The sequence below is a fragment of the Sorghum bicolor genome, chromosome 2 (assembly GCF_000003195.3).
Source record: "Sorghum bicolor cultivar BTx623 chromosome 2, Sorghum_bicolor_NCBIv3, whole genome shotgun sequence".
NCBI lineage: Eukaryota > Viridiplantae > Streptophyta > Magnoliopsida > Poales > Poaceae > Sorghum > Sorghum bicolor.
The window spans coordinates 686544-705392 of record NC_012871.2 but is presented as its reverse complement, the minus strand read 5'-3'; the positions used below and the strand labels follow the sequence as shown (position 1 = coordinate 705392).

The 18849-nt window shown below is 40.2% G+C and overlaps 2 protein-coding genes across 2 annotated transcripts; both read left to right on the top strand.

Annotated features, from left to right (window-relative positions):
- Nucleotides 4812–6440, top strand: LOC8054514 (GDSL esterase/lipase At5g03600). Its single transcript, XM_002461274.2, has 2 exons — nucleotides 4812–4921; nucleotides 5069–6440. Exons 1-2 carry the CDS (start codon nucleotides 4870–4872, stop codon nucleotides 6151–6153), a joined length of 1137 nt encoding a protein of 378 aa, XP_002461319.1. The 5' UTR covers nucleotides 4812–4869; the 3' UTR covers nucleotides 6154–6440.
- On the top strand, nucleotides 10390–14622 carry LOC8081603 (protein ANTHESIS POMOTING FACTOR 1). The gene is made up of 11 exons (XM_002461273.2): nucleotides 10390–10539; nucleotides 10791–10968; nucleotides 11617–11720; nucleotides 12386–12486; nucleotides 12553–12619; nucleotides 12698–12797; nucleotides 13483–13596; nucleotides 13669–13806; nucleotides 13889–13973; nucleotides 14058–14104; nucleotides 14192–14622. Exons 2-11 carry the CDS (start codon nucleotides 10885–10887, stop codon nucleotides 14369–14371), a joined length of 1020 nt encoding a protein of 339 aa, XP_002461318.1. The 5' UTR covers nucleotides 10390–10539; nucleotides 10791–10884; the 3' UTR covers nucleotides 14372–14622.

Below are 18849 nucleotides of genomic sequence, written 5' to 3'. Positions count from 1 at the left end.
ACCAAACCGGTCGTCCTGAATCTATGACATGGAATCCAGATATGTATGAGTAAAACAGCAATCCTAACTTGATGTACCGAACTCTAGACATTGATGAACTCAAGCATCAGCCAAACAGATTCCATCATCACAAGTTCACAGCATAGGCCCCAATTCCAGATCTGGTATATATCCTACGTGGGTTTATCTCTGAAATTCAGAACAGGCTGATAGCAGTAAATACTAATACTAACAATACGTGGAAACATAGCAGGAACTAATAACACCTAAAACAGTCTTCAAATCCAAAGGACGTGCATGTCATAAAAACCACACAAGAGAAAACGTATTTGCAGAAACGTAGCAACTATGGATTGATCGAACTAGGCTGGGTTCTTGATCATGAGCACCGGCTAGGCGAGGCGATCACAGTAGGCAGAACTCTTCGAACTCCTGTTCGTCGTCCTGATCAAACCCAAAATCGACCTCCTGATCATACCCATAGTCGACCTCATGATCATACCAATCGTCTTGTGCGAGTGCACCGTCCTCCTCCTCGCAGCCATCGATCACCACCTCTGCTGATCCATCCATTCCAGCCCCAGAAGTGTGGTTGTAGCCCTCCTCCTGATCATCCTCATTGTAGCCTTCCTCATCATCCTCATCAGCGTAGCCTTCCTCATCCTCCAGATCGTCCACGTTGCAGTCTTCCTCATCATCATCATCATCATCTTCATCGCAGCCTTCCTCATCCTCCTCATCGTCGTCCTCATTGCCGACGATGTCGTCAGCAACCAGAGATCCAGTCCCGGTGTAGCTGCCATCGTCCTCCTCATCTTCCTCATCGGTGAAGGCTCCGAACCTGACATCCTCGAACCCATCCGAGGAGTCGAGGCTGTAGTCCGAATCTGAAGCATAAGCTCGGACGGGCAGACCACGGGTGGCAGCACGGAACACGTCGTCGTAGGACTCCATCTCGCTCTCCGTGTCAGAATCATCAGCCACGATCTTGCTGCCGGTGATGACCGCGTCGCCACCCACGGCTGGCACTGGCACTCCAAACAACACTGGAGGCGCCGCACGAACGACGACCAAGGGAGCAGGTGCCTGGCGGCGGACGGCGGCGGGAGGCGCACCGTGGACGACCACGGGAGCACGAGGCGGCGCAGGGTTGACGATGGCGGGGACGCGTTGGACGACGGGAGCGCGCTGCTGGTGCTGGGCCCGGGCGGGAGGTGGTGGAGGCGCGGCGGCGCCGGGGCAGAGGAGGACGACGCCGAGGCGGAAGGCGAGGTAGGCGTCGACGGAGGCGTACTGGACCTGGTCAAGCGAGAGGCGCGGCAAGTGCCAGACGCTCATGGCGACCTCCCGGGGCTTGCAGATCCCGGGGTACCCGAGGAACCGGTCCGCCATCTGCTCGACGGAGGCGTTCCCCATGCCGGCGGCGGCGCGGAGCTCCATCCCGCGCGCCACGTCGAGGCCGTAGTGGTCCCACAGCATGCGGCCGTCGTGCGCGGCGCCCGAGCCGACGAAGGTGACCCTGGGGTCGGCGAGGAACCGGCGCAGCGCCTCCGGGACGGCGTCGGCGCGGGCGAGGTGGAACACGAGGCAGCGGTGGCCGACGCAGAGCTGGAGCGTGGCGGGGACAGGGGTCTCGCCGCGGAGCTGGGCGCGGGTCGGGGTCCACTGCACGCCGAGGCCGACGATGAGGTGGCCCCGGTAGAAGAGGCTCCGGTGGAGCCAGCGCGTGGTGGCGACCCAGCGCCGCGCGTCGGCGGGCCGCGCCGTCGCCAGGGACGCGAACCGCTCGTCGTAGACGCGGACCGTGTAGGCGTCGTGGTAGGGCGTGGTGCGGCGGAGGCGCGTGGAGACGGGGATCGCGTCGTCCATGGCGGCGGTGGCGGTGGCGGCGGCGGTGGGGTTTCTTTCTTGGGGTTCGGGTTTTGGACAAGAGAGGATTTGAGGAAAAACTAAATCAAGTCAAACTAAGTCGGTTGGCGAGGACTAAATCTATCGCATGCATTTTTTTTTTCCGGATTTTCTATCCGAACTTTCGGTGTAGTACGTGGTATAAATTACGGTTAACAAAGGCCTTGTTTACTTCGCAAAAATTTTTAAGATTCTCCGTCACATCAAATCTATGGTCATATGCATAGAGCATTAAATATAGACGAAAATAAAAAATAATTACACAGTTTATCTGTAATTTGTGAGATGAATCTTTTGAGACTAGTTACTCCGTGATTGGACAATGTTTGTCAAATAAAAACGAAAAAGCTACGGTAGCCAAAAACCAAAAATTTTGCGAACTAAACAAGGCCATACTGTTTTGACTTAGAAAAAATAGTAAAAATAAAAATCTGCCTTGCAATGAGTTTGAGATGCTAGTCACTTAATCCATATATGATCTAGTGATATGCCTAATCACATGAACAATCTAAAATTTAGATTAACATTAAATTGGACTTATCGATTGGAGATGTGGAGGTAGCCTAGTGCATATTCTTCAACCATATAGGGAATAAATTCTACTTTTCTTGCGGATCAGGAGTACAAAGAAACATGCAATTAGAGAGTCTCTTGTTTTCAATGGAAATTCAAAAAAAATCAGTGTCAAAATTTCAGAGTCCAAAAAAAAATCAAGAATTCAAATAGAAACTAGTTTTATTGGGAACATTTGTTGAGATATGATATTGTAGCAGATTGAATTTCACCTTGGAGTGAGGATGGCCATGTTGCTTAAATATTGAAAGAACCAGGGAAAAGTGTCTACGGAGTTAACTAAAGAATCAAGGTAAATTATCTTAGATATAAGTTTCCAAGATGTGGTTCAAAGAAAAGGTATTTAATATGTATCAGTGTGTAGTATGTAGTATGTTTAACCAACTAAGGCCTTGTTTAGATACACCCAAAAACCCAAAACTTTACAAGATTTCCGTCACATCGAATCTTACGGCACATGCATGAAGTATTAAATATAGATAAAAAGAATAACTAATTGCACAGTTTACTTGTAAATCACGAGATGAATCTTTTAAGCCTAGTTACTCCATAATTAAACAATGTTTGTCAAATAAAAACGAAAATGCTACAGTGTCAAAATCTCAAAACTTTTTGCATCTAAACAAGGCCTAATTGTTCTTCTTTCTACCCTATCGTATCAGTGTACTATTATCTGCACCTGTATTTAATATTTGTCTCTAGCTTGAAAAGGTATGTTTCGTACATGAATATGTTGCATCATGAAACCGATCAATATTTTTAACAGGGTTACTTGAGAAGTTTTATGTTTTATGGTCATAATACATTACTACATTAACCACTGGATGTTCTCCTAGTAGTAGCATGCCCATCGTGCCAAGGAATTTGACAAATCAAAATTTGTATAAATTTTTGAAGATATATGTAATCATTTTATCATTCCTTCCATGTTGCTATCATGTCTCATGTATTTATCTAGTGTACAAGAATGATATCAAATCAAATTTGGGTAACTTATTATTCTATTGTACTTCTGGTTTCTCTATCAGGACGGCTCTAGATTGATGATGATTGTTGGAGACGAGGCTTGTAAATCCTAAAGACCACAGTGGACTAGAACATCGGGACTAGAGTGTCGACATGGTGGAGATCTAATTAAGGTGTTCAAGAGTCGGTAGTGTTGTAGTTCAATAGAATGTGCGTACCTATACGTTGGTGTATGTGAGCATTTACATATACGTTCGTGTATGTGAGATCTCGACAAAAAAATTAAAAGTAATTAACCAGCTACACTAAAATAGACGCATTTAAATGTGCAACATAGCAGTGTAACATATTTTTTCTGGAATGAACTTACGTTTTTTTTTTCTGGATTGGACTAGTTCTACCAAAAAAATAAAAAACTTTTCAAGATTCACCATCACATCGAATTTTTGCGGCACATGCATAAAACATTAAATATAGATAAAAATAAAAACTAATTGTACAGTTTACCTGTAAATTGTGAGGCGAAATTTTTAAGTCTAGTTACTCCATAATTAGACAATATTTGTCAAATAAAAATGAAAATGTTATAGTGTTAAAATCCAAAAAAGAAAAATTGAATCTAAACAAGGCCTAAAGAATTTTACAGGCCAGTTTAGTCCACGCTCTGCAGCTCAGAGTAGGTCCAAAACGTATCTCACTCCTGTAGCGAACATAAAGATTTGAAAAAGAATATTCGTAATCGCAACCACTTCCGTCGCGCGGTTATTATGAAGTTATATGATAGGATATGTGCAACTGCAACGCAGAAAAAAAACCGAATGATTTGGGAAGAATCTGTTTAGCTAACAACTACGTAGTTGTTTTAGCCCCTTCTAACAACCAGATTTTTTGTCCACACTTATATTGTCTTATCGCTATATTTACACCACACCTTATCATTATATTTACAATAATTTCTTCAATGTAAATTATTAGACAAACTGATGTAATTTAGGCACAACATAGCTTTATTTATGTGGATTGCAGATCTCAGAAAACATTAACAATTATTTCTATAAATTGCAGATATCAGAGAATGAATAGAAAATTGTTCACAAATTTCAAAGTAAATTACAAATTACTCAAAAATTATGGTAGGATCCACCCTGGGCCTTCGTACGTGTAGCCGGGCGGGCCTGTATGCAACGTACGGCCGAGATTCAGTTCGTTAATTACCTGCGCCGAGGTTGTTCCCGCAACAGCCACCCCACCCCGTGCGACAACCGTTATCTTCTTGTTAGCAAATCGATCTGTTTGGCCCCCCTATCCCTATCCCTCTGCAGGCTATATATATAAATAAGTAGCATGGGTAACCCGTTGAGAGCACGCAACACATCTTCCTTCCTTCGTCTTCCCTCCCACCCCCATCTACTACGTACAACAATGATGATCAAACTCCTCACCTCCGCCTGCATTCTTCTCCTTTTTCTCAATGGTAATCGCTCTCTTCTCCTTTTCCCTTTTTTCCAATAGTAATTGTATGCTAGCTTATTATTATAGACATTGTCGTCTACATTTGTACGTTTTAGTATAAAATTTCTACGCATGTAGTAATTATTTCTTTCTTGTAATAATAATTCAGTTGCGGAGTCGTCGCGAGCATTGGCTGCTGGCGGTGGTGGTAACGTTACTTGGACCAAGCGCCACCACGACCACGGCGGCGGCCGGGCGAGCCACACGCACATGCTGTTTGTGTTCGGCGACGAGTTCGCGGACGCGGGCAACCTGGCGACGGAGGCGTCCTTGGGCGGCTACTCGAGGACGTGGCGGTACCCGTTCGGCGAGTCGGACGCGGCGCACGGCCGGAAACCCACGGGCCGCTTCTCCGACGGGCTCGTGCAGTCGGACTACATGGCCAAGATCATGGGCAAGCGCGAGTCCCCGCCCGCCTACAACGGCGACGGCTGGGACGGCGAGGTCGTCGACCCTTCCGGCCTCAACTTCGCCGTCGGCGGCGCCGGCGTCATGCGGGCGCCCCCAGGCGCCGCGCCCGCGGGCGCCCGCGTCGCCATGCTCCGCGCGCAGGTCACGCAGCTCCGCGACCTCGTCAGCGACGGCCTCCTGGACGACAAGGACTTCGACGAGTCGGTGGCGCTCGTCGCCTTCTCCGGCAACGACTACGCGCAGGTCGGTGACGCCGACGGCTTCGAAGCGTTGATTCCGATGGTGGTGGACGAGGTGGCGAGCCTGGTGTCGGAGCTGCTGGACATGGGGGTGACCAAGGTGGTGGTGAACACGCTGCCGCCGTTCGGGTGCACGCCGTGGCTGGCGAGGGGCTCCAACTACACCGCCTGCAACGGCGGCGCCAACGACGGGCCGGCCAAGCACAACGCGATGCTGAGGGACCGGCTGGACGGCGACGACGACGTCATGGTGCTGGACGTGTACACGGTGATGATGGACATGGTGGCGCCGCCGGCGGAAGGGTCGGAGCTGTCGGCGAGGTTCAAGGAGCGGCTGCAGCCATGCTGCGAGAGCTACGGCGGCGGCGAGGACGGCGCATACTGCGGCGACCCCGACGGGCGGTACTGGCTGTGCGACCACCCCGAGGACTACTTCTACTGGGACTTCGTTAACCCCACGCAGGCAGGCTGGAGGGCCGTCATGCAGATGCTACAGGGACCCATCATGGCCTTCCTTGGCATCTCACAGCTCAACCACTTTTAGAGTTGATGAGTTGTTAGGATTATTTCATCTCGAATAATAATAATGGAATAAAAACTATATATACATAATGGACGAAGACTATATATATCTAGTAGCTATTAGCTAGCTTACATTTGGAGTAATTAATAATTCTTCGTCCATGATTGCTTATTTATGCGTATCATAGAATATATAATCAGATAGCCAGCAGTTTATTAGGGTTTATTAATTTGGAGTCCATCAGCTGATGCTGCCTTATATTGTACACTGTTTTTCATTCATCATATAAATATATAATGGAGCATCGATACATATATATGTTTCTCGTCGGATTGATATATATACCTTTGCATTCTTTTTATTTGGCACAAACATAATGGAAATGTCACTTATTACAAAATTTATGCTTAGATATTCATATATCTTTTATCAGGTACTCCCTCCCTTCGTTCCAAATTACAAGTCATTTTTCAAGAATCTTGAAGAGTCAAAACATTTTTAATTAAGTTTGACCAAAATTATAGAGAGAAATACTAAGATTTGTAACATAAAGTGAGTATACTATGAAAATATAATTAAGAAAGAATCTAATAATATTTAGTTGGTATCATAATAATAATTATTTTATTATATAAATTTAGTCAAACTTAGAATAGTTTGACTCTTCAAGATTTCTAGAATAACTTATAATAATTTTTAGGATAGATGGAGTGCTAATTAAATAGCATCGGACGTACGTCACCTTTGTTTTCATATATGTGCAACCATTCTTCAAAATTAATGTATTATTATATTAGTTAGGCCTAGCTAGATGGGTTGCTCGTCCAAGATCACAGATGCGCCAATTGCGAGTTCGTTGGGAAATTAAAAACGCTAGTTATCACGAAGTGTAACAAAAAATTACGTGGCAATCATATTTTGTCACATACGTTAGTATGGTAGTATATATGGTAATCAAATCATAACATCCAAAGTTGCAAAATAAATAAAAATTACCATATCCTAACTATTTCCTTATTTATCCTATTTTATAAAATTTATAAATAAATAAATCTATATTATCTATTACCTCCCATAAATATTTGTAACTGTATTTTTTTTGAAAGGAATATTTGTAACTGTATTTCATTCACCATCTTCTTCTCTAAATATAATGGAGCATCGATAGATATATTTCGTTGGGCTGAGTATATATACCTTGGCACAAAATGTGACTTGTTACAAACTTATTATGCATGATTAAATTTATACCTTTTTATTAGAGAGTATATTGCATTGAATGACACAGATTTTTTTTATATATGTGCAACCATTCTTTAAAATTAAAGTATTAATATATATTAGTTAAACCTCTTTATTTGCTAGATGGGTTGTTCGTCCAAGATGACAGATGTGCCATGCATCGAGCTAGTCTAGACTCGATTACATGATGAAGCCCATGAGTCCATGAGTTCGTTGTTCCATAGTAGCCACACGACATGTTCGTTAAATAGCTCTCCATCCTTCTAAAAAACCCTATGGACGACACCACGTTAAATTTTGTCCAAATTAACCCCTCAACATATAATTTGATTCACATATCAAATTTTAATTGGTTCTCTCCGTCTCTAATAGCACGATGGAGTGGGTTTAGTTTGAGGTCATTATTGCTCTATTGTATATCATTTAGGTTATTATTCTTATTTTTAATACAACTAACAGTTCTCCTATCTGGTTTGTTTAAAATTAAAGAGGTGGAGTTGTAGATTTGTTGCTTCTACCTTCCCCAAGTTGATAGTAAAATGTTATCACTACCATATATCCAATTTGAGGAGGTAAGGATTGGTTGACATAGATGGGCATAAAGGGATGTTGCCTCTAGAAATGGAGATGGACACCTAGGTAAAGGCCTGCCTATATTAACGCTCAATTAATAGAGGTGAGTGACTTAAGAGGCTTAACTTTGTTGATGCTTTAATAGTGGACGTTAAAAATGAGCATACACATAGAGTAAACTAGAAGTATATTGTGCGTGCTGCTACATGGAGACGATCTATATTTACTTGTGTGAAGGGATAAACAATCATTGGACAATATGGTATACTGATGTGGACAATATGGTGATGTGATTTTCTGACATAGAAAGCCACATATGCGCCATAATTATATTCTTTATTAGTAGATTACTGGTGTGGATGGCTTGCATGTCAACATAGAATTCTAGTGGGGTTTAGGATTATTAGAAATATTATTAGAAATATATGAAATTAGAATATTGATTAGATTAGATTAGGTTAGGTTTTAGATATTAGTTTAGATTAGATTAGATAAGATACCAGATATTGGACATTAGATATTCTAGATATAGATGCAGATACAGAAACAAATAATACATATACAAATAAAGATAAAGATATAGATATAGATATAGATATTTTCTTGGACAATATTTTTCTAGTAATTTTAGAACATTTTCTTACTTAGAGGAATAATGTTTCAGCTTCATGGTCCACAAATGCTCCATGTTTAAAATAAAATTTTCTAGATACATGAGAAAATAGTTCTAGGTTGAAAATAAAATGTTCTATTTTTAGAAGAAAAGTGCCATAACTTCGCTAAATTTTCAAGTTGAAGGGAAAAGGCTTCTAGCTTTGTGAGAGAAAATGTCCCAACTTAATAAAAATAAAAAATTCCATTTGATCTTTTTCAATGTCCTCATAAATATTACTATTACTGTATCACTAATTTATAAATTATAAAATAAGAAATGTTCCACTGGTCATTTACCATGTTCGAGGTAAGAAAGAAGAAACGACACGAAACTACAAAAATAATTGCGTGGAAAAGGCAGGACCGAGGAAAATCACGGCCCAGGTAAAGAACGGCCCATGTGGGACCCCATCGCCATTCCCCCCGCCGCCTCGTGTTCTCTCTCCCTCGGCGACGGCTTGATGACCACCCTACGCTCCAACCTCCAGGTGCCTAGGTCTTCATGGGGCCCCTTTGTTAGCGACAAAAAACACAGCACCAGTGGCGAAGCTAGATTCATGGTTGTGGGTGCATATGCACCCATAAAAATTGAAAAACTACTATTACAATCAAATTTTCACCATTTACACCTTAAAAATTCACATTTACTAGAGAATTGCACCACCCTCTAATTTACTCTAGCTTCGCCACTGCACACCACCACCATTTATGACTATCCCTTCTCTTTCCTTCATGCTCTACAAAACCTAGCACCAAACCCTAACTGTTGGACTATTCTGTATTTGGATTTGATCCAATTACAAACGTTGTGTATGTACTTCATTTTTTTGCAAAAATTACGGGATGTATATATCTACACTCATGCACTTTGTTGGGTTAGCCCCTGGACCAAGGGTGAGCATGGAGATCACCAACGAGATGCTCAAGAGCATGAAGGTTGGCCTGGCCTACCAAGACTATGTGAGTAGTCTGTTTTCTTCTTCATCACTCCAATTCATATGCTTGACCATGGACAACATGACCTTGTTGCCACCCAATAAGTGGTGAAATCGGCATTGAATCGAGGAACTTTAAATTTTTAGTGGTGAGAAATTATTGTCATTTGCTAAAAGATGCATCTAAACACGTCACATTCTTAATGGCCGCATATACAGTTAAATTCCCAGGGTAGAACATAGTATATTTTGAACATTGAACAGCTAGAACATGCTAAATTTTGCTTCATTTCTCCTTTTTCCCAAGTAATTATCAAACTCAGATCCTCTCTCTTTCTAGTTCCTCTCGAATTTCTCCTTCAAAGCCTAACATTGTTGCCATGAACCGAGACATGTGTTAGCCCTGTCATACTTTGGTGATGCCAAACTTGAAGAAAATAGTGGCGTTTGGACTGCAGTGATACCAAAGCTTGCTGCATTTGTGATTTTGACATATAGTACTCAATTATCATCCAATGTTTCTTTACTTGAATATAGCAAGGGCTACCTTTTCTTCTGTAGATTTCATAGCAGGTAAGACTAGTGAAAATAGACTCCAAATTGGGTGCACAGTTTATGTGTGATCCTTTGGAGCTAGATGATCCAAGAGATTAGCATTTAATGTTGCTGATTTGGTAGCACAGCCAAAATTTTGGTAGGCAAATGGCCTCCATTTGCAAATGAACTGGTGGACAGCTTGTCGTTAGCATTGTACAAACAAATTTTGGCAGTAATCAAAATGCTAGCCAAATTTCTTTGGTGTTGCCAAACTTGGTAAGGCTTGCGGGGGTCCAAACCAAATAGCCCTCGAGAATCCTATGCTGTCGCAGCCAAGTAGACGCCGCTAGTCCCTCCGCCCCTCTCTTCCATCCACTCCTCACGCCGCCACAACGCCACTAATCCTTCAACCGAGTTGAGGAGAGATCTATCCATCCTGGTGTGGATTGGCTGGTTCCTTCTACTGGTGAGCACTCCTTCCTTTGCTTGGATGGATATGTTCTTAGAGATGGATTCCCACTCATTTTTTTGCGAAATCGTTTATAATCTGAATCCATCCATCCCGACCTCGATTGGTTTGTTCTTTCTATCGGTGAGAATTCTTTCCTTTGACTCGATGTATCCAGTTCTTCTCATGGTTGGTGGATTCTCAGTCAATTTTATTATGAATTTCCGCGTTGCTACTAATCTAAATCCATCCATCTATGGTTTGATTAGGTTCATCCTCTTCTTCAGTTGGCAAGGCCTATCCTTGGTACCTGATTGATTAGTTGCAACTTATTTTCCAAATATTTTTGGAGGGTTTGCTGCCATGACAAGTCTACCTAGGGTGAGCATGGAGATCACCGATGAGGTGGTCAAGAGCATGAAGATAGGGCTGGTCTTCCAAGGCTATGTAAGCCTTTGTTCTTCTTCCAAATTACCCATGTCAATTGTCTGCTGGAAATTAAACTATTCTACACCCATGGGGTCCAAAAATTATTTTTTTAGAGAAATCAGTGCTGAATTGTTACTTGAGTTAACTTGCTTGTCTTGTTAAATTTACTTCACTTTCTTAAGGGAGTTCAGTTTAGAATGTTGCATGAATGTGAATGCAAGGGCTTGGAAGGTGCATTGGTTCCTATATATTGCCCAAAGGGGTTTAGCCGTTATTTATCATGTTACCATATGTGGTGGTGGGATTGGGGTTCATGTTCTTTAGCTGTACTAGAAATTTTCTTGATATAATTATGTATATATCCCGAGCGCCAGATGAATCAAATAACGTGCCCTTACTACCATGTGCTACGTATAAAATTTTCAATTAGCTTGGCATGTACTACCAGATTGATGTCAGACTGGATCGTAATGGACATGACCAATTTAAAAAAGCAAAAAAAAATCATGGTGTGTTTCTATGACTTGAAAGACTTGTTTGACCTATATCTTTGTTGCTTCCCTTTCAAATGCACATCTCTATTAAGAGAAGTGCTCAATATACATAGACATAACTAAGCACACTATACTCATTGGACTCTTTTGGGGTAACATAATTCTATTTCAGAATGGCAGAATTAGTTCTATGGATTTTCACAGAAAGGATACCAAATATCTCGTGACAGCTAGCGATGATGAAGCAATCCGTCTATACGACACTCAAGATGCAGTGTGAGTGCAGATCATTACTCTGTCTTTAGAATTTTATATCTGAGTAAGGCCTTGTTTAGTTTCCAAAAAAAATTGCAAAATTTTCTAGATTTCCATCACATCGAATCTTACGACACATGCATAGAGCATTAAATATAGATAAAAATAACTAATTGCATAATTTGCCTGTAATTTACGAGACGAATCTTTTGAGCCTAGTTAATCCATAACTGAACAATATTTGTCAAATATAAATAAAAGTGCTACAGTGTCTATTTTGTCAAAAAATTTAGAACTAAACAAGGCCTAAATACGATCACTATTGATTTTTTTATGTCTTATAAAAGATGCAATTTCTTACATTCTGGTAGTTCAGTAGTTGTTTTGTCTAGTTGGCATGTTAATGTTCTGTAGAATTTACTCTTTATTTTCAGTTTCCTAACAATAACACTTCACTAATGCAAATTTTTGTGTGTATTTATTAGTTTATTTTAGTGACTAATATTTGAAACTTCTGTTCAACTTTAGTATTCTAGACAAGAAACTTTCATTTATGGCTATGATTTAGTACCTTTTTGTAGTGATTTTATTTTTCACTCTAAACAATTTATTTCTTTGCGATATGTGTTTTTTTAGAAGTAATCTTTGTGATATGTATTGTTTTTTTCACTCATTTAAGTTTTCAGGTGTTTGAATACTATTAATAGCAAAAAATATGGGGCTGAACTTGTGTGCTTCACTGATAACCCATCTATTGTCTTATATTCATCAAACAATGGCTGGGATGGTAAGTCCTGTGTTATGTCAACTTAAAATGATTTATGTCATGTACTGAGAAGAAGTAATAATGCAGAATCTCTGCGTCTACTCTCAATGAATGATAACCGGTTTATTAGATATTATAAAGGTCACATTGATAGGTATGCCATACTATCTTACAATAAATTATAGTTAAATGTCACTGTGCTAGGGATGCTAATGTGATTTGCCTTGTCTAGGGTTGTCTGCATCACACTTTGCTCTGGAAAAGAAAATTTTCTCTCTGCTTCACTTGACCGTAAGGTTCTATTATGGGATCATCGGGCTGAAAAATCACAGGTAAACTAATGATGTTGCACACAGTTATGTGACACGAGATAAACTCTAGATTCTGCTTCACTACCTATTTACGACCAACTTGATGAAATGCAGTTTTCGATTAGGAAGGCTATTTTGGATTTCTCTTCTCTTATTACTTGTTCCCTATTGAACCAACTCCTTGAATCACTTGGAAGTCGGAACCCAAAATGTATCATTTTTGCAACTAAATCATTAAAATCCTTGTTGTTGTGTACTGTATTTTTTGTTACTTCTAGGATGATGGATATTGAATTTAAGACATTCTTGTAAAAGGTAAAAAAAAGAAGTAACTTGGGCTTGGTTATTTTGTTTAACTGAAATCCACAATGTCTACTTTAGTTAAGAATATAAGTCATTTTTAGGATTCTTTTTTCCGCTTAAACCATTTTGGCTTTGACCATAATAAACGTATATAAATGTATGTAGATTGACAACATAAGACTGATGTTACTGGATTTGTAATGAAAATTCGTTCATGATAACACTTTTTATATAAGATAACCAATTTCCATGGTATTTTCTAGTCCACGTATCACTTTGGAGTCCTGTCCGTGTCCTAAACAACCTACAACTTGGATCAAGAGGGATCATTGAGCATTGGTTAGCATTAATTGAATTACTATATATTGCTGGTGACTAGCAAAATCATGTCATGTTTTTTCAGGGTGTACTGCGTGTGCAAAGGAGGCCTGCAGTTTCATATGATGACCAGGGCATGGTATTTGCTATTGCCTTTGGTGGTCGAATAAGGATGTATGATACTCGAAAATTTGGAAAGGTAAATGTGATTGAATGTGTTGTTGGTCTTTAGTGTTTAGCTCTTCTAACTTGCTATTGTGTCCATATATAGGGGCCTTTTGCGACCTTCTCTGTCGGTACCGATGATTCAGAACCCCATGTCATAAAGTTTAGCAGTGATGGCAGGCGGATTCTGTTAACCACTAAAGCTGGGCGTGTTCATGTGCTAGATTCATTTGAAGGCAATAGGGTAAGCTTGCAACCTACTAGTTTATATAATGCATACTAGTTCTAGTAAATGTGGTTCTTATGTTTTCTTTTCATTCTTTCAGATTGCAATGTTTCATGCAAAGCCAGTATTAACCAATTCAACACTAGAGGCATCATTCTGTCCAGAGGGAAACTATATCATATCTGGTTAGAAACCATTCCTTATCACCCTTTGCAGTCATTGTTGTTTTTTCTTCTACATAGTAATTCATAATCGCCTTCTCTTTGCAGGCTCTGGTGATAGTAGTGTCTGTGCTTGGAATGTTGAGAGCGGAAAGGTGCTGAAGAACATGTTATGTTGGTATTGAAACTGCCTATATGTTACATATCTGTTTGACTGATGTACGGTCATTCTTGGACACCAGGTTGCACGCTGGGAAAGCATAGATACCAATACCAAACCACCGCGGGTAAGGTGGTCACCAGGATCCTTGATGTTCGTGACAGGAACAACAGAACTATCCTGCTGGGTTCCAGATTTGTCCAAGGTGGAATCCTTTACAATCACCGACCCCCAGGCCCCTGCCGACACCGACACCAAGTAGATGCAAATGGTAAGAGGTGGGACGTAGTGCTCTTGCAAGTCCAGCTCGTCTCTGTAGACTCCACCAATCTGTCGTGTTGCTGGTAGACGCGAGTTAGTTAAGAGTAGGCATAGCATGAGATTGTCTACCCTCTTCTCATCCTGTTATAAACTAGTGACTATTTTAATTAGGTCATCAGCTGTGAACAACGAACAACAAAACTATAGCGCAACATCTGTATGAATGAGTTGTGATAATTGGATTCTGTTCTTGATGGTAGTAATTTTGCTTTGTGTGGTGCGGATTATGTTACTTGTTACATTAGCATGTTATAATAAGAGTCTACTCAAGTTGTGTACCTAGATACAAGAAAATATCTCTTTTTTTAACAGCCAAAGAAAAAGGTGTCCTTTTATGATGTGGGCATGCTTAGTTTGGATTAGGTATCTGGTTCCTTTTTTTTGAGAAACCAGGTTGGATTTTATTCATATGTAAACAATACATGACATTCCTTACAAAGACATCTCTGAACAAAAAAGAAAATTACATCCACATCCTTGTAAGGTCCTCCTGGTCATCTTCATCATCAGCGATCGTAGCAACCATCCGGCGAGCCACTGCCGCTGGTAGAGGAACACGCCGAGCGTGTAGGTTGAAGCCGGTCTCCATCTCGACGAAGAACCTTTCATAGAAGCTTTAAAGTTTTTCAATGTTGCAACAATTGTCACATCGAGACCTTCGATCTGCAACTGAAACTTTGAACGCACATGCAATAGTTGTCGGCCACCGGCCATCACAACGCCGAGATACATGAGATCTGTCACCTCAAAGAACGCAGGAGACCCCGAGTCGGCGAACGAAGAAACAACACATAAAGGGAAGATGACGCCTAAGCGGACAATAAAACACAAACCTGATTTCTCAAGTTCGTGGACTACGTACCACACAAGGTCCTCCCCACGTTGTTTGTGACGCTATTGCTAGAGAAGCTTCAGAGGGAGACATATACCTAAAGTCGACACATCGCCACAAATAGAGATCTAGATATCTTTATATGTAACTAGTACTATATACACGCTGAAGCAAGAGATGGACCTCCCCCACTTCCCGGCGCCTGCGAGGCGCCGAGGAAGAGGGGAGACCCAATCAATCGCCGGCGGAGAGCAGCACTCGTCGGATGATTTGCCTCTCCCTACTATAGCAAGGGGAAAGGTGAGGAGGTTTTGAGAGACGTCTGCCTTCGCTTCCTAGCGGAGCCTGCTGCTGTTGGGCCGTGGCCCGTTTAGCATCTGGTTCCTGTGTTAAGAAGCGCTTGAGCTTGTTGGACTAGGCCCGCATTGCAGATAAATAGTTTTCATGTGCCTCTTAGTAGGCTGCGAAAACAACAACCCCATCTTGTTCTTGTAGGTAGGTAAAAGTAAAACAGAGACACAAGTCGTGCTGGAGTCACTAACATGAATAAGAACTACAGCTCGTTACTTCTCAAAAAAAAGGAAAAATATAGGTCGTTATTTTTATTTTTTTTTATTTAGGGACCTTTCTTTTCGATACGACGAATTAGTAGTTAGGAAAGCTAACTTAGCTTTTGCAGTTGGCACGCCATGTGATCAAATTTCAGCGTTCCTAAACATAACCAACAGACACATGGACAGCCTAACAAAACATACGTCCACATCAACATCTAGCAGGTTGGTGACCCAATAAACAAATTCATGATTTTGGTAGGTTGTTGCCACAATATTTTTTTAATACAACTGCTTACTTAGTCTCTTAACAAAAATTTAACTTAGGTCTTGTTTAGTTTCGAATTTTTTTTTGATTTTGATACTTAGCACTTTCATTTGTATTTAATAATTATTATTCAACTATACACTAAGCAGGCTCAAAAGATTCGTCTCGTAAATTATAGACAAATTATGCAATTAGTTTTTGTTTTCGTCTATATTTAATGCTCCATGCATATACCGCAAGATTCGATGTGACGGAAGATCTTAAAAAGTTTTTGAATTTTGGGGTGATCTAGACAAGGCCTTAGTATGCATTATACACCCGAACAGTTCACTGTTCACATAGTTCATTTACACCTGTAAAATTGAACCGACTAAAATACTAATGATATTTGCGCTTTCTCTATTTATTTCTTCTTTGTGAAATTGTGTTTAAACTGCCTGTATATAGTTGGTGTCCCTGTCATGCCACGCCAGATTCTGGAAATGTCCAAAATGTGACCGTGCCAAAATCAGAAAGGTTGTTGGGTGTGAGTGTGACATGTGGGTCCTGACTTGTTTGAAAGCACCTAGTACAGGACTGTAATCTATATTGGTCTTAAATTATATATTAATTTGCTTAAGGGAATTGGGTGGCTCAAGTGACTGTGTTGAAGTTAATTTTTGTCATATACTCTTTCTGCTAGTTCCATAATGAATAAAAGAAATCAAGAAAAACACATTATGCAGCATGTCGTCTCTGTCTTAGGAATACAATGTTTAGAAGTTATATCTAAAGCATAACTTGAGCCTTGTCCAAGAGACGAATAATTATGGAACTATATATACATAGTTATCTCTACAAAATTACAACCTGAAACCAACCTATGCAAAAAAGAACAAATCACATTATATGGATGTCTATAGATCATTATTTGGCAGGACTCCCTCTACTCTGATTCTATACAGAGGAGTTGGATCCGGAGAAACCACAAAATATAGCTTTTTCGGCCTCCTAATTTATTTCGTAAGAATAGAGGAAAGAACACTTCTCTATGAATAGCACTACTACAATTTTAGGCCTTGTTTAGATTCAAAAACTTTTTGGATTTCGGACATTGTAACACTTTCGTTTATATTTGTTAATTATTGTCCAATTATAAACTAACTAGACTCAAAAAATTCATTTTACAAATTACTCTCAAACTGTGCAATTAGTTGTATTTGTATCTATATTTAATGCTCTATACATGTGCTGCAAGATTCAGGCCTTGTTTAGTTCCTGAAAAATTTTGCAAAATTTTTCAGATTCCCCGTCACATCAAATCTTTAGACGTATGCATGGAGTATTAAATATAGATAAAAATTAAAACTAATTGCACAGTTTGATCGGAATTGACGAGACGAATCTTTTGAGCCTAGTTAGTCCATAATTGAATAATATTTGTCAAATACAAACGAAAGTGTCACTATTCCTATTTTGCAAAACTTTTTGGAAGTAAACAAGGCCTCAATACGATGGAAAATCAAGTTTTTAGTTTTTTATGCAACTAAATCAGGAATTGAATGATGGTGTAGTAAGTGAAAAACACATTATGCAGCATGTCGTCTCTGTCTTAGGAATACAATGTTTAGAAGTTATATCTAAAGCATAACTTGAGCCTTGTCCAAGAGACGAATAATTATGGAACTATATACATAGTTATCTCCACAAAAGTACAACCTGAAACCAACCTATGCAAAAAAGAACAAATCACATTATATGGATGTCTATAGATCATTATTTGGCAGGACTCCCTCTTACTCTGATTCTATACAGAGGAGTTGGATCCGGAGAAACCACAAAATATAGCTTTTTCGGCATCCTAATTTATTTCGTGAGAATAGAGGAAAGAACACTTCTCTATGAATAGCACTACTACAATTTTAGGCCTTGTTTAGATTTAAAAACTTTTTGGATTTTGGACATTGTAGCACTTTCGTTTGTATTTGTTAATTATTGTCTAATTATAAACTAATTAGACTTAAAAAAATCATCTCACAAATTACTGTCAAACTATGCAATTAGTTATATTTTTATCTATATTTAATGCTCTATCCACGTGCTGCAAGATTCAATACGATGGAAAATCAAGTTTTTAGTTTTTTATGCAACTAAACCAGGAATTGAATGATGGTGTAGTAAGTGAAATCATTGAAGCTAGCTTTGCTGATAGCTAAGGCCTTGTTTAGTTCCCAAAAAAATTTAAGATTCCTCGTCACATCGAATCTTACGACACATGCATGGAGTATTAAATTTAGACAAAAACAAAAACTAATTACACAGTTTATCTGTAAATCACGAGATGAATCTTTTGACTCTAATTAGTCTATGATTGGACAATATTTGCCACAAACAAACGAAAGTGCTACAGTGTCCAAAACCTAAAAATTTTGCCAACTAAACAAGGCCTAAAAGTACCAAAAACACGGTAGATAAGTTCTAAGTGAACAGTGCTGGAAGCCTGGAACAGTGTGTGGCGGGTGTCGGTGCACATCAGCACGTGCACGTGGTGTGCTGACGAGGCAGCAAATGCAAAGCAAAGGGTCAGTGACTCATAATCAACTGTAAACAAAGCAGCAGCAGGCAGGCAGGCACAACAGAGGCACATGGACGGACATGGTGCTCTATAGTTCAAAAAAATTTGCAAAATTTTTCGGATTCTCCAGTCACATCGTCACATCAAATCTTTAGACGCATACATAGAGTATTAAATATAGATGAAAATAAAAACTAATTGCATAGTTTGGTTG